We start from the raw sequence: 13,407 nt of genomic DNA on the forward strand, positions 1-13,407 counted from the left end.
AGACTTACTCATTGCTTTAAAATGAGTTTAAAAAACAATGAGTTTAAAAAAATAAGTTAAAAATAATAAACATCTGGCATAGTGGCACACACATAAAATCCCAGCCACTCGGGAGGCTGAGTCGGGAGGATCTCAAGTTCAAAGCCAGCCTCAGCACCTTTACGAGACCCTAAACAACTTAGTGAGACTTTGTGTCTAAACAAAATATAAAAAGGACTGGGGATGTGGCTCAGTGGTTAAGTGCCCATGGGGTCAATCCTGATACTTTAAAAAAAAAAAAAAAAAGATAAATAACTCGGGGCCGCAGGTGGAGTGCAGAGATAGATTGTGAGCTTACTTGCACAGGCCCTGGCTCAACCTCAGCACCTCAGACACAAGACAACCAGGGTGCGCCCTTCCACTGCAGGCAGGAGAGCCCAGGGGTAAATCCCAGGGTAGAATTGCTGGACCAGAGGGTGTGTACTTTTCCCCCATGTCTCGGGCTCTCCTTCCTGAGAGAGTGGAGTCAGTGCTGGGCTTGGCCTGTGTCTCCAGCCTGTTCCTGCCTCTCCTGGGAGCAGGTCTCTCTGCCCAGCCTCTGGTAACAGGCTGCCTCCTCCCCTGTCCCCAGGGCAGCGGCTGTTTGGGGAGAGCATCCTGGGCCTGACCCAGGGCTCTGTGTCTGACCTGTTGTCCCGGCCCAAACCCTGGCACAAGCTGAGCCTGAAGGGGAGGGAGCCCTTTGTCCGCATGCAGCTGTGGCTCAGTGACCCCCACAATGTGGAGAAGCTAAGGGACATGAAGAAGCTAGAGAAGAAAGGTAAGAGCTGGGCAGGGGACAGGTCCAGCATGGGGTCTGTCCTATTTCCCTTTGGAACCTGCCTGGCTGCCACCTAAATATGCCCAGGCTCTCGCTGCTGGGAAACCACATGAAATGGCAGTCCCAGAGGACGGTACAGTGTTCTAAGAAGTGGGTGGCAGCATCTGCATCTCCCGTGAAAACCCCCACCCACAGCTGCCCCAGAGTGCTTGCAGCCTCAGGCAGAGGTCCCCAAACACTCCCATCCTCTGCCTCCGCTGCATGCTGTGCAGATGGAGCGCCCTTTGCCCTACCCAGACACTACAATAAAGGACAGAACTGACCCAGCAGAAAAGAGGAGGAATAGACCCGAGTCCCACAGTCCCCTTAGAGAGCACTTCCCAGTGACCCGAAGACCTCCCACCATAAAAGATCCCATCACTTCCCATAGCGCCCACCTGGGGCTGAGCCTCTAAAACACAGGCCTTTAGGGAGCATCCCAGACGCAAACTATAGCAGCGCCCCCCCTTTTATATTGGTGTTTTTACCATTTGGGGTCAAAATGTGCCCGGCAGTAAGGGGGTTCGTTTAGACTCTGCTTGAAACTCAGTGAGGCCGTAGAGGGCGCTGTTGGGAGGCTTCCTGAGTGCAAGGCACCCTGCTGAGCCCTATATGCAGGTGACCTAACTTCAGAAGCCAGTGGCTTGGGTCTGGCATTCTCAGGCCAGCCTCTTAGCAGAGGAGTTGGGAGGAGGTGGAAATTCACCCAAGAAGAGCTCTGAGCGGGGATGACTGATCCCTGCTGTCCCTGGGGGGCTGATGGCGGTGTTGATGGACCCCTCAGCCTCCCTCCCTCCCCTGGCCCAGCCTACCTGAAACGCCGCTATGGCCTCATCAGTACTGGCTCGGACAGCGAGTCTCCAGCCACGCGCTCCGAGTGCCCCAGCCCCTGCCTGCAGCCCCAGGACCTGAGCCTCCTGCAGGTCAAGAAGCCCCGCGTGGTGCTGGCGCCCGAGGAGAAGGAGGCGCTGAGGAAAGCTTACCAGCTGGAGCCCTACCCCTCCCAGCAGACCATCGAGCTGCTGTCCCTCCAGCTCAACCTGAAGACCAACACCGTCATCAACTGGTTCCACAACTACAGGTGGGGGCTCTGGGCAGACCCAGGTGGGGTGGGCTCTCCCCATGCAGGGCCACTGTGGGCCCAGAAGTGCCTGGAGTAGAGCCCAGCTCTGTCCCTTCAACCGTGGGACCCTGGGCAATCACTTGCCTTCCCTAAGCCTCAGTCTTCTGACCTATACAACAGGGACAGCATCCACCTCTTAGCTTCCTCAGAGATTGACAAACCAACACGTGCACATAGCAGACCTGGGGCATAGTCAGTGGTAGGTACTGATGGTGTTGCTGTCGCTGCCATTATTACTCCACCCAGCTTGCTTTGCGTCTGCCTCCAAGAAGGCACAGGGAACGGGACCTGGGGCACACACCCAAGACACCCTCACAACCCACTGGACTCAGGCAGGAGCCCTGACAAGGCTCTGGGTCCCTCCCACTCCTGAGGCTGAAAGAATTACCCTGGTCCCTCCTTGGGTCTGCCTGCTTGGGGTCCTTGGGATGGAGTTTCCTCTTCTGTGGCCCCTGGTCTTGGGAGTCACTGACCTCTAGCAGACTGGACTTCTGGGAGCCAGTCCCAAGATGGCTCCATGGAGATTGCAGGGGGTCTTCTTGAGCCCAAGCAGAGCCCCTAGGAGTGGGCTTGTGGCAGTATTACAGGGGCCCTAAGCAGGGAGCATCCTCAGTGCCCATGTGGTGCCAGAGAGCAGAGCCTACCCATTCATGTCACTGGTGGAGAGATCTCTTGCTCCCCTAGGAAGAAGGAGGAAGAGGAGCCTGGGGAGTGGGGGTCTCAGGTGTTCAGTCCCAGCCTGGACTTAGGCATTGCACAGATCTGAGCCCAAGGCCTAACTTGGCTGTGTGGCCTCGGCAAGTCACTTTACCTCTCTGAGTCTCATCCTTACTTTACAGACGAGGAACCTAATACCTACCCCACAACTCTTGATCATGATCAAATGAAATAACTTTGGGTATGAACATGTTAAGTATTGCTCATTATCTGACTCACACCAGAGCCTGCCAAACAGTGCATGACAAGGTCCTTACAGCCTTCTCCCCCTCCCTGAGTGATGTGGGGACATCTTCTCGCCTCTGATTGCCACGAGACTGAGCATTCCATCGTTGCCCAGCATGACCATGCCCACGGTACTAACAAAGCTTGCACAGTGAGCCAGCATCTGGAGTCAGGTTGAAGCCATCCTGCTCTCGGGAGTTTATGATCATGAACTTTACTATGACCCAATAAATGCTGTAGGATGAGGAGGAATAAAGGTCTTGGGGAAAGGGGATTCTTCCTGGGGAATACTTTAGAGAAGAGGAGGCATTCAAACTTCCTTATTTTGAAGGAAGTATAGGGGTCTGTACCAAGGAACAGAGGGGATTCTTCTCTTAAAAGAAATGACTCTCCAAGGTTATCGCCGCAGAAGAAGACACTATTTCATTTGATAAATGTTTGTTGAGCACCTACTCTGTACCAGGCACTGCAGAGAACTAGAAAATCCTTGCCCCTAGCATCTTCCAGGCCAGCAGGTATTCACGATCACATATCATGCACTGCAGTGAATTCTGGGAAAGATGTGCCACAGGATGTGTTGAGAAAATTACCAGGGAGTTCCTGCTTTAGATTTGGGAGTCCTCCTGGGCAGTGGGTAGGTCCAAAATACTGCTCATGCAGCTGAGTCCAAGGTTCCTGGGTCCCTGGTCCAGCCCCAGGCTCACCACTCTCTCTACCCCAGGTCCCGGATGCGCCGGGAGATGTTGGTGGAGGGAACCCAGGACGAGCCAGACCTCGACCCAAGTGGGGGTCCTGGTGTCCTACCACCAGGCCACTCCCAGCCGGACCCTGCCCTGCCGAGCCCTGACTCCGAAGCTGAGGACCAGAAGCCCACTGTGAAGGAACTGGAGCTTCAGGAGGGCTCTGAGGAGCGCATCATGCCCCTGACCGCCCCGGACAGGTCCCAAGTGAGGATCAAGCAGGAGCAGAGCGAGGAGGACACTGAGGAGGAAGTGGGCGGCCAGCCCCAGGACCCAGGGGAGCCAGACAAAGGCCAAGGACCCCCCAAAGAGGAGCATCTTGACCCTCTTAGTAATGATGGACTCCCAAGAGTGGCCCCAGAGCCCCTTCTTTCAGGCGGAAACACCTCAGACTGCACCTCACTACATCCCCCCGAGGAGAGTGAGGCTGGGGGGAGGCTTCACTCGGACCCTCTGAGTTTTAAGTCAGCCTCGGAGTCCTCGCGCTGCAGCCTGGAGGTGTCACTGAACTCGCCCTCAGCTGCCTCCTCACCAGGCCTCATGATGTCTGTGTCACCTGTCCCCTCCTCCTCAGCCCCCATCTCCCCATCCCCACCTGGTGCCCCCCCTGCCAAAGTGCCGAGTGCCAGCCCCACTGCCGACACAGCTGGGGCCTTGCACCCCAACGCCAAGGTGAACCCCAATTTGCAGCGGCGGCATGAGAAGATGGCCAACTTGAACAGCATCATCTATCGGCTAGAGAGGGCTGCTAACCGGGAGGAGGCCCTGGAGTGGGAATTCTGAAGGCAGGGTGAGGGGCATACCCTGGGCCCCCTTCCTTTTCTCACTCTCCTAGATGGGGTTGGGTGGGAGGGAGGCACACGACCACCCAAATGTGGACAGCAGAGTTATGCCATTTATGTTTTTTGTTGTAATCCTGGTTCTCTGAAGTTGCAGGTGGGCAGGTGGAGCAAATGCCGTGGCCTCTTCCTTTTGGCATTTCCCACAGCAGGAAGCTTGGGTGACCTGCCCTTCTCCCCGACCCTGGCCCCTCTACAGGAGGCAGAAGCAAAACGGCACCACATTTTCACCTGAAAACTCCAAACTCTTTTAGAAAAATAAAGAAATATTTATAGACCTCTTTTAGATATTTTAATAAAGGATCCTTTGGAATTTATTCCCAGCCGATGCTGTTTTGATATTACAGAGAGTTATGAAATCAGGATGCTGTCACAACTGTTGCGAAGTATACATGGAAGTTGTGTTGTTTTTTTGCCACTAGATGAGATTAAAAGAAGACAATTGTTCAAAGCCATCAGTAAACACTATAAGACTGACCAAATTTAAATAACCTTTGAACCACGGTTTTCCCCACGCCTGTCTGTGAGACACAGCACGTTGCCATTGCCTGTCCAGAAGCCGTGCTGAAGGGAGAAAGTCCAAAAGACTCTAAACGAACACCTCGATGCCGTTGAGGATGTGTTCCATTCTGGTAGTCTGTTCTGCAACCTTGATAACATAGAGTGTCCCGTGCTGTTGTAAATGTCATAGAGATGTGGGCCGTGGCCCAGCGTCCTAGACTAGAGGTGGCATGGTACAAAGCAAACTGTTATACTCCCTGGTTAGGAACCCATCATGCCCATCTGTAGAAAAGATGTGTTTCCAGATCCTTCAGAAAGCTGGGTGTCGGGGCAGGTGCTCTGAGATGGTGCTTCAGCCAGAGTGACCCCTATTCCCAGCCTGAATCATGGCCACACCCAGCAAGTTTCCCCACTGGGCATTCCAGAGAAGACTGGCTGCATCCTCCCTCCTCGTGCTCTCAGAGGGACAGTGCGGTTATCCCACGTGCAGTGAAGCTCAGCAGCCAGTGCCAAAGCAGATTCACCCACTAGAGACCCCAGCGGACCTGATCATCACCTCAAGTTGACCCCGGTGCTGCGTCTGGAAGGCTGAGTTCAGAACAGCATGTCCACGTACCCCAGTCTCCAAGGCCACCCTTCTTTCCAGCGCATGACTACTGGGAGCCAAGACTCAGCCCCAACTCAGGGGAGCCTTTCCTGCACATTTCGTCGTGTGTTTAGGGAGAGAGCTCCCCATCAGAATGGAGCAGCCTCCAAGGTGGTGGTTAAGCTCTCCATTTTACTTCTTTACATTTTCCAAACTGTGGGAAGGCTAAATTGGGTGACTCCCTGGAATGGTAACAAAAAAGTGACTGTAACTGGTGCCAAGTCAGTGCCAAGGGAAGAGATGGCAGACACATGTGGTGAGTATTTTGAAACCACAGGCAAAACCCAGCGACCAGAAAGGGACAACTGAAGACCGTCTCAGAAATCCCAACTCTAGTGCACCCAGCCCAGGCTGCAGTCCCACACCAGTCAACGTCGACACACCCCCGGAGGAGGGCCTCGCCCTCCGCACACCCAGGCTATGCACTGAAGAGTTTTCCACTGTATACATTTTTATCCAGATGAAGGTATTTTTATATTTTGACAATAGGAAACAGAGACCAGTTTTCAGAGTACTCCAATCAGTGAAACATCGCGTAGCCACCACCGCCCTGTTGCACTAGACACTGGGGAAACACACCACTTTTTACTCTTGGAACCAACGCAACGTTGAAATCCAGGACTCTGATCCTTAGAGAACTCACGTTGGCTTTAGTGTGACGGGATTTGATTAAGCACTTAGTCTTCTGAACACAGAAATCCTGTCGTACTCAAAAGCTGGCAGACCCGTGAACAGCTCTGTCTGGTTCACGTCCTGCAACGGTAAAACAACATCCACAAAACCCCACAAAACTGTTTCTATGAGAGATTGATGAACTTTGTTTAAAATTTTAAAAAAAAGGAACACATTCTGTAAACAAGTCGCTAAATACAGAATTGTATAATAATTCTGGGTGTCCCGCTTCTTTGTTCTGGAGCTGGGGGAGCAAACTGGGGGTCTGAACAGGTCCTCAGAGGTATTTTGCAAAACTCTATTTTTAAAAACTAGTTTTTTAGTTGGGTGCCAACATTAAAATCCAGGGGCATGTTACTTAGGAGACATGAATAGCAGCTCGTCCATCATCTTCCCATGTGGACAAGATGTGTCTCCAGATCCTTCAGAAAGCCGGGTGTCAGGCCAGCTGTCAGAGGGTGTTGCTTCAGCAGGGGTGACCCCATTTCCCAGCCTGAACCATGGCCACACCCAGGAAGTTACTCCACAGGTGTAGAGCATCCTGAGGAGACAGGCAAGTCCAGCTTCTCTTGAAAACCCTGGTATCGGCCACACTAGGCCACATTCTAAAGTGACAACAGCCAGCTGAGGAGCGGCCCTCCCTAGACAGCGCAAGGCCCTTGACTTATCTCCACCTGGGCCCTGTGGCATCTGGGTTGACGACTGTGCTTTGGGCTCCAACTGCCCTGAAGAAAGAGGGAAGGATTTTTCCCACTTGTTTTGTGTTTGTTTTTTTTTGTTTTGTTTTGTTTTGTTTTGTGTGTGTGTGTGTGTGTGTGGTGCTGGGGATTGAACCTAGGGCCTGATGCATGCGAGGGAAGCACTCTACCAACTGAGCTATGTCCCCAGACCCGATTTTTCCCACTTGTGCAGCAGAATGGAAACTGGTTGCTTAGACTCTGGGGCCTGGTACAGGAGTCAAGGTCGTACCCTGTCCCCACATCTGTGGCTTCAGACCAGCCAGCTGGTAAGCAGTTTCCACTTCGGGGGAGTGTGGGGCAGTCAGTACCCCAGCCTCCCAATAAGATGCCAAGAGGGACTAACTGGGGGTAAACAGCCTCAGACTCTTCCCCGGTGTGTAACCAGGGCCTCAGGTTTCCTCACCTGTAAAATGGGCAACTCACAGCAACTGACTCAGGGTCATTCTGAGGAATGAGCCTCAGCACGTAAGACGTGTGGAATGGGAGTCCAGCAGCTGACACTGTCAGTGGGCAGGTTCCTTCTGTCCACGGACAGGCTGCAGAATGGGTTTTGTGTGTGACCAGTAATGTTGAGAGAGCCCTGAAGTGGCACTAAACATGACTCACCCATGAGCCAAAGCCACATGGCATCCCCAGGCAAGCTGCCCCTCACCCCCGCCGCCTGAAAACCTTCCACTCACCCCACTTCTTCCTCCTGCCCCCACAGTGGGAATTAAGTGACCAAGTTTCACCACCCCAGCTAGTAGAACTGTCACTCCAACCCTCGAGATCCCCTGACAACCCATCATGGGGCGTGGAGCTGGGAGAAGCAGGGGCTGAGGGCCGAGACCCATCAGAGCTCCCATGAAGGGGTGACGTTTGGGGTGGGCCCAGGCCCTCTTCAGAGCTGCACCTCTCAAAACTGTGCATGGCCCAATCCCTTACTTCCCCAGCTGCAAAGGGGGTGATAGCAACGACACTGTCCCCACAAAGCAGTTGCAAAGGTTCAAAATGGTGGTAAAATCTGAACTCCCAAGGAGTGTTTCCTTGAGTCCTGAGTTCTCAGCTCTTAAGAAACTGGAAAGTCAGGAAGAAGGCAGGGCATGGTGTCCTGAATCCCAGAGACTCAGGGGAGGCTGAGGCAGGAGGATCACAAGTTCCAGACTGCCTGGGCAACTTAGCCTCCCCTATTTCAAAATAAAAATGGCTGAGAGCATGATTCAGGGGCAGAGGAGAGTAGAGAGCTGAGCTAATGGCAGTGTGGCAACTGTTCACTCAGCTGCTGAGTATTTATTGAGTGCCTGCTGTGTGCTCAGGGCTTTGATGGGGAAGTTCAGGAACTGAGAACAGTAGTGAGGCCCAGGAGGAGGGAACACCGGCAGGAGATGGGACAGAGGCAAGAAGGGGCGAAGTCCTAAGGAGACTGGAATACAGGGCAGAGGCATGGGAGGAAGAAACAAGGCATCCTTATGAAGAAGCACTGTGGGGCCTGGTGGGAAATACACCTTTCTCCCAAGGGCACTGGGGAGCCATGGAGGGAGTGAGGCCTGGCGTTCGGGTGGGCAGACTTGTACTCTTAGGAAATTAGGAGGTTCCACCTGCTGGGAGATGGCAGGCCAGAGGGTAGCGGCAGGGTCCTTCCACACAGGCCTCCACGCTGCTTGCTTCCCCACCCCTGTCTGCCTTGTCTCCTGGTTAAGCCCCCCACACACACACACATTTGGCAGCAGCTGCACATCCCAGGTGAATGAACCTGGCCTTAGGGCCCTGGCTGCTGGGCTAGGGGGTCACTTGAAAGCCTGGCTCCACAGTCAAGGTACAGTTTGCATTGCTATGGAAACTGGGCTGCCTGCCCCCATGCTAAATCCACCCTCCAATGTAAGAGCACTGGGGCAGCGGCTCAGGCAGGGGACTGCCCAGAAAGGCAGCTGGGTGACCTTGGCCAAGGTGACTCCTTACTCCAGGTCCCCCTTGACTTTAATGGCCTGCGGCCTCGAGCCAGTGCCCTGAGGTGTAGCAATGAAAGCACTGGCTTTGAGCTGAGTCTGCCCTGGGTTTACCTCCACCGTGGGGCACCCCAGGGCCCTTCAGTGAGCCTGGGTTTCCTCATCCGTACAATGGCATGGTCATAGCAGCATCTTCTCAGGTTACAGCTGTCCTTGCTGTAAAACAAACAATGCCACGACCTCATGGCTTAAAGCAAGAAACGTTTGTGTTCCACAGCTTCTGTGGGCCAGGAATCTGGGGCTGGCCTGACTGGCGGACTCTCAGGTTTCACTTACGCCATCAGCGAGGGCTGCAGTTAACCAAGGCAGCACTGGGGCTGGCCACCTGCTTCCAAGATGGTGCACTCCCATGGCCACCAGGCAGGTGGGCCTCAGTCCCTTTCCAGCTGGGCCTCTCCATGCGGCAGGTGACTTTTCAGAATACCAAGGTGGAAGCTACAGGGTACTCCTCTGTGACCTAAATTTGGAAGTTCTATTATCCTGTCCCCAGCATCCTGTTAGCTCCACAGGCTGCCTAAGATTTGGTGTGGGAGGGTGGGGAAGCAAGAGGAGGAGGCAAGTTTTACTTAAGAGAGGGATAGCACACCTGTGATCCCAGCAGCTCAAGAAGCCAAGGCAGGAGGGTTGCGAGTTCAAAGCCAACCTCAGCAACTTAATGAGGCGCTAAGTAACTCAGTGAGGCCCTGGCTCTAAATAAAATACAAAAAAGAGCTGGGAATGTGGCTCAGTGGTTGAGCATCCCTAGTACCAAACAAAAGGGGGACAGAAGTAGAGGAGACTTCTCCAGAGAGAAGGGGGCCCGGAGCTGGGTGCCTGTAGGAGGGGTGTGTCTTGCTCTTTTACAGACCCCAGAATCCCCCACCGTCTCTTTCTTCTCCATGTGTCTACCCGAGGGCAGGAAGGAGCAGCACAGGGTAATGGCAGTGTTGGGAAGTGTGATCCTTGAGATTAGCTGTTAGCAACCAGCGATACCCAGCCCTCAGTGCCCCAGCTGGCTCAAATGCAGTCTAAAGGTGGAGCCACTGATTGGGCATCAGTCAGAGGAAGCAAGGCCAGGGCACTGGGTTGCTTTGGATCTCTAGTTGTGCTGCCCGTGAAGGACACTGACAAAACGAGAGAATGAGGAGTCAAGAGTAAATATTCCTTGAGTGTCTTGTCGCAGGCAGGAGCCACTGGGTTTAAAGAAACCGCACATAGTTGATGGGGGACCCCAGGCAGGGGCCTGTGTGGAGTCCACTTTGATCTGTCCAGTTCTCTAACAGGTCTGGTTGTCTTCTCTCTCTGACATCAGGACTTCCTGGTCCATCAGGTCTTCAGTCAAGTGCCCTCAGGTACCTTATTTTCTATTCTCCAACTCAAAACTCTCAGGACCCTGATTGGCTCAGCCTGTGTCTTGGGACCAATGCTTGCCCAAGGAGCTGTAACCAGGAGGGAAGGAAGAAGTGGGGGGGGCATGACTGGCCTCTCTATGACCCCTACCCTGAGGAGCTGTGTTCTGGAGGCTTGTTGCCCTGCCCCAGGACTACTCTACCCTGCAGCTAGCAGACAGCTGTCCCTGGACCATGAAGAGAGGTCAACCAATTACTTTGGGAACTGGCCTGATGAGACTGGCATCCATACCCCACGTGCAGGTAAACCCAACAGGGGCAGCCCAACTGCCTGGCAGGATCGGGCAACCCCTTTGGAAGCTCGGAAAAAGAAACACTTCCTGGGCCATGGTTTTATGTATTTATTGTGGCACTGGAGATTGAACCCACTGAGCTGCATCCTTGCTATTTTGAGACAGTGTCTTGCTAAGTTGCCCCAGCAGGCCTGCAGCTTACCACTCTCCTGCCTCAGCCTCCTGAGTCACTGGAATCTAGTCTGAGTCACTGCACCTGGCTCCCAACTTACTTCTTCAGAATGAACGGTAGTCCGCTATTCATCCAGACCACATGGTCTACCCATTCATCTGTGGGTGGACACTGGGGGCGCTTCCGCTTTGTGGCCATGGTGAATAGGCTGCTATGAACACTCTCTAAGCCCCTGCTCTCAATTCTTAATGGCATCCACCCAGAAGTGGAATTGCTGGTGACTATTTTTAACAGTTTGAGGAACCACCAGGCTTTTCCACAGAAGCTGCTCCATTTCACATCCCCACAGACACTGCACGAGGGTTCCCACTTCTCCAAGCCCTGCCCACACGCGCCGTCTTTCTTCCTAGCAGTCATCCTGAGAGGTGCAAGGTGGGCTCCTATGGTCCTGGTCTGCACATTCCTGTTGATTAGTGACATGGGGCATCTTTTCAGGTGCTCACTGGCTATTTGTGCACCTTTTTTGGAGAAATGTCTAATCAAGCCCTTTGCCCATTGTTTTATCAGGTAGTTTTGTTGTGACTGTCAATGCTGTTGGGTTCTGGGGTTTCTACATATTCTGCACGTCACTCCTTAACCAGATTGCAAAATGATTTGCACATAGTTTCTTATGGCCCATCTTTTAAAAAGTCTTCATCAGAAAATGAAAAAAAAAAAAAAAAAAAACCTTGGCTGGACTTAGTGTGTTATTTTACCACCATGGAGGGTTTCATTCCATTTGGGATGCTGAAATGGAGCTGTTGGGACAGGCAGCAGGCACACACTCACCAAGTATGTGTTAGGTAAGGGGAGGGGGTAGGGGAGGGCCGAGGGAGTGGGCAGTTGGCATCTGATCTAACCACAGAGCAGGGACAAAGCCCTGCTCAGAATCTTACGAGGTGCAGAGCCACATGGGGAGGAGACCTCTCTTTTGGGTCCGTTCTTTTGGGAGAGCAGAGATGGAAGGCTTCCAGGGAAAGGATGAGAAGCAGTGGCCCCCCCTCACTGTTGAGAGAGCCCCACTTGAGCACTGACCTTGCCAAGCCAAGAGCACTCTACAGCTGGTTACCCAGAACTGCCCGCCTCAGAAGTCTCTGGCTTATCTATTAGGAAGCTCAGGCAACAGACAACAACAACAAAAAAATCCCACTCATGGCTCTACACAAGAACATCTATTACCTCAAGTAACAAGATGTCTAGAGGAAGGGCAGGTTCCTGGGTCCACTGTTGCAGCTGTTCAAGGTCATTTTCAATCTCACATGGGCATTTTCTTTAGAGTGGCCTACTTTGTGACGGCAAGGTGACTGCCACAGCCCCAGACGTCACCAACATCAACTCCCCACCAGAGGGCAACTCTCTATGTTCTCTTTTAAGAAGACCCTTCCGCTCACATGGCCTTTGGCAGCTAAGGTTTAGCCAATCCCTGCAGGTCCAACAGCAGCAGCGTAACCAGCCATTCAGGGTGGATGGATGTTGGGCAGCCTGCCCTGACCTCTTGCCTGCATGCTCCCTTTGAGGGTCTCACCCTCACTCCAGTGGCTTCTCAGAATATTCCTTCCGCCATGTAGAGTGTCCCCCTTAGACTTGTGCCCTGAACATCTCCCCCGTCCAGGGGAAGCCTGGTCCCTTAGCAGGTGACGCACTTTTTGGCACTGATGGGCTCTGCTCCCCTGACACCCTCAGGCAGCTTGGTGGCAAGGTTCTGGCAGGTGAGGGCACTTCTGCAACCTCCCCCTTGCAGTTGGCTCTCTCCTGCTATTTCCCCCATTCTGTGCCCATCCCCTGCGGTGGGCACTGCGGTCACAAATGCCACAGGCAGTGCCCTGACTCAGTCTGTGTGGGGAGCCACTTCCCCAGCCCCACTTGGCTGAGGTCCCTCCAGCAATGGGACTAATGACTCAGCATGCGCTGGAATGTTCGGTGGCACGATCTCCTGACCTTAGTATTTTTAATTTCTTGAACACGAGGACTGTAAGTTGTTCATCCTAAGCCACATTTTCCTGAGTGCGCATTTTTCCAGGCTGCCGAGGCAGACCTGTGACCCTAGTGCTGAGTTCAAGTAGGGCAGACCTAGGGCCCCCTGCATCATGCTAGTTCTCGTCTGTGAAACCCCATTAGCCCCCAAAGACAAGCAGCCTGAGAGGCAGCACCACCGCGGGGCGCACACAGCAGACATTACTAATCCATCACAGGCCCTTCCCTCTGAGCTTAGATGGGTGCAAAACTGCTCTTTACTCCAGGGCCCCTGGCAGCCACCAAGAAGTGACGAATGACAAGACCCAGGTTATGACTTCCATTTGCCATCCCTGACAGTGTCCCTCCCAACCCTCAGGCCCTGGGCCCACAGTTGACTTTCAAATCCTTTTCCTTCCCACTGCCTTCTCTCCCTTCTGCAAAGGAACTTTGTGTTCCATTTTCCCTCCTAGTCCTCCTGAAGTCACTGCCTACCATAGAATCCCAGCTGTGTGGCCTTGGGGAATACCGTAACCTCTCTGAGCCTCAGTTTCCTCATCTATCAAATGGGCTAGCATTTGATAGCTTCCCTGAGA

The 13,407-nt window shown here is 53.4% G+C and overlaps 1 protein-coding gene across 1 annotated transcript in view; it reads left to right on the plus strand.

The window, feature by feature from the left end:
• Positions 1-4,426, plus strand: part of Cux2 (cut like homeobox 2) — a 231,897-nt gene extending 227,471 nt beyond the window's left edge. Inside the window, exons 20-22 of the mRNA XM_026386037.2 lie at positions 611-799; positions 1,646-1,919; positions 3,625-4,426. Of these exons, the coding sequence (XP_026241822.2) occupies positions 611-799; positions 1,646-1,919; positions 3,625-4,426 (1,265 nt within the window). The remainder of the gene's footprint in view (positions 1-610; positions 800-1,645; positions 1,920-3,624) is intronic.
• The last annotated feature ends 8,981 nt before the right edge of the window (positions 4,427-13,407 follow it).

The sequence above is a fragment of the Urocitellus parryii genome, chromosome 3, assembly GCF_045843805.1.
Source record: "Urocitellus parryii isolate mUroPar1 chromosome 3, mUroPar1.hap1, whole genome shotgun sequence".
NCBI lineage: Eukaryota > Metazoa > Chordata > Mammalia > Rodentia > Sciuridae > Urocitellus > Urocitellus parryii.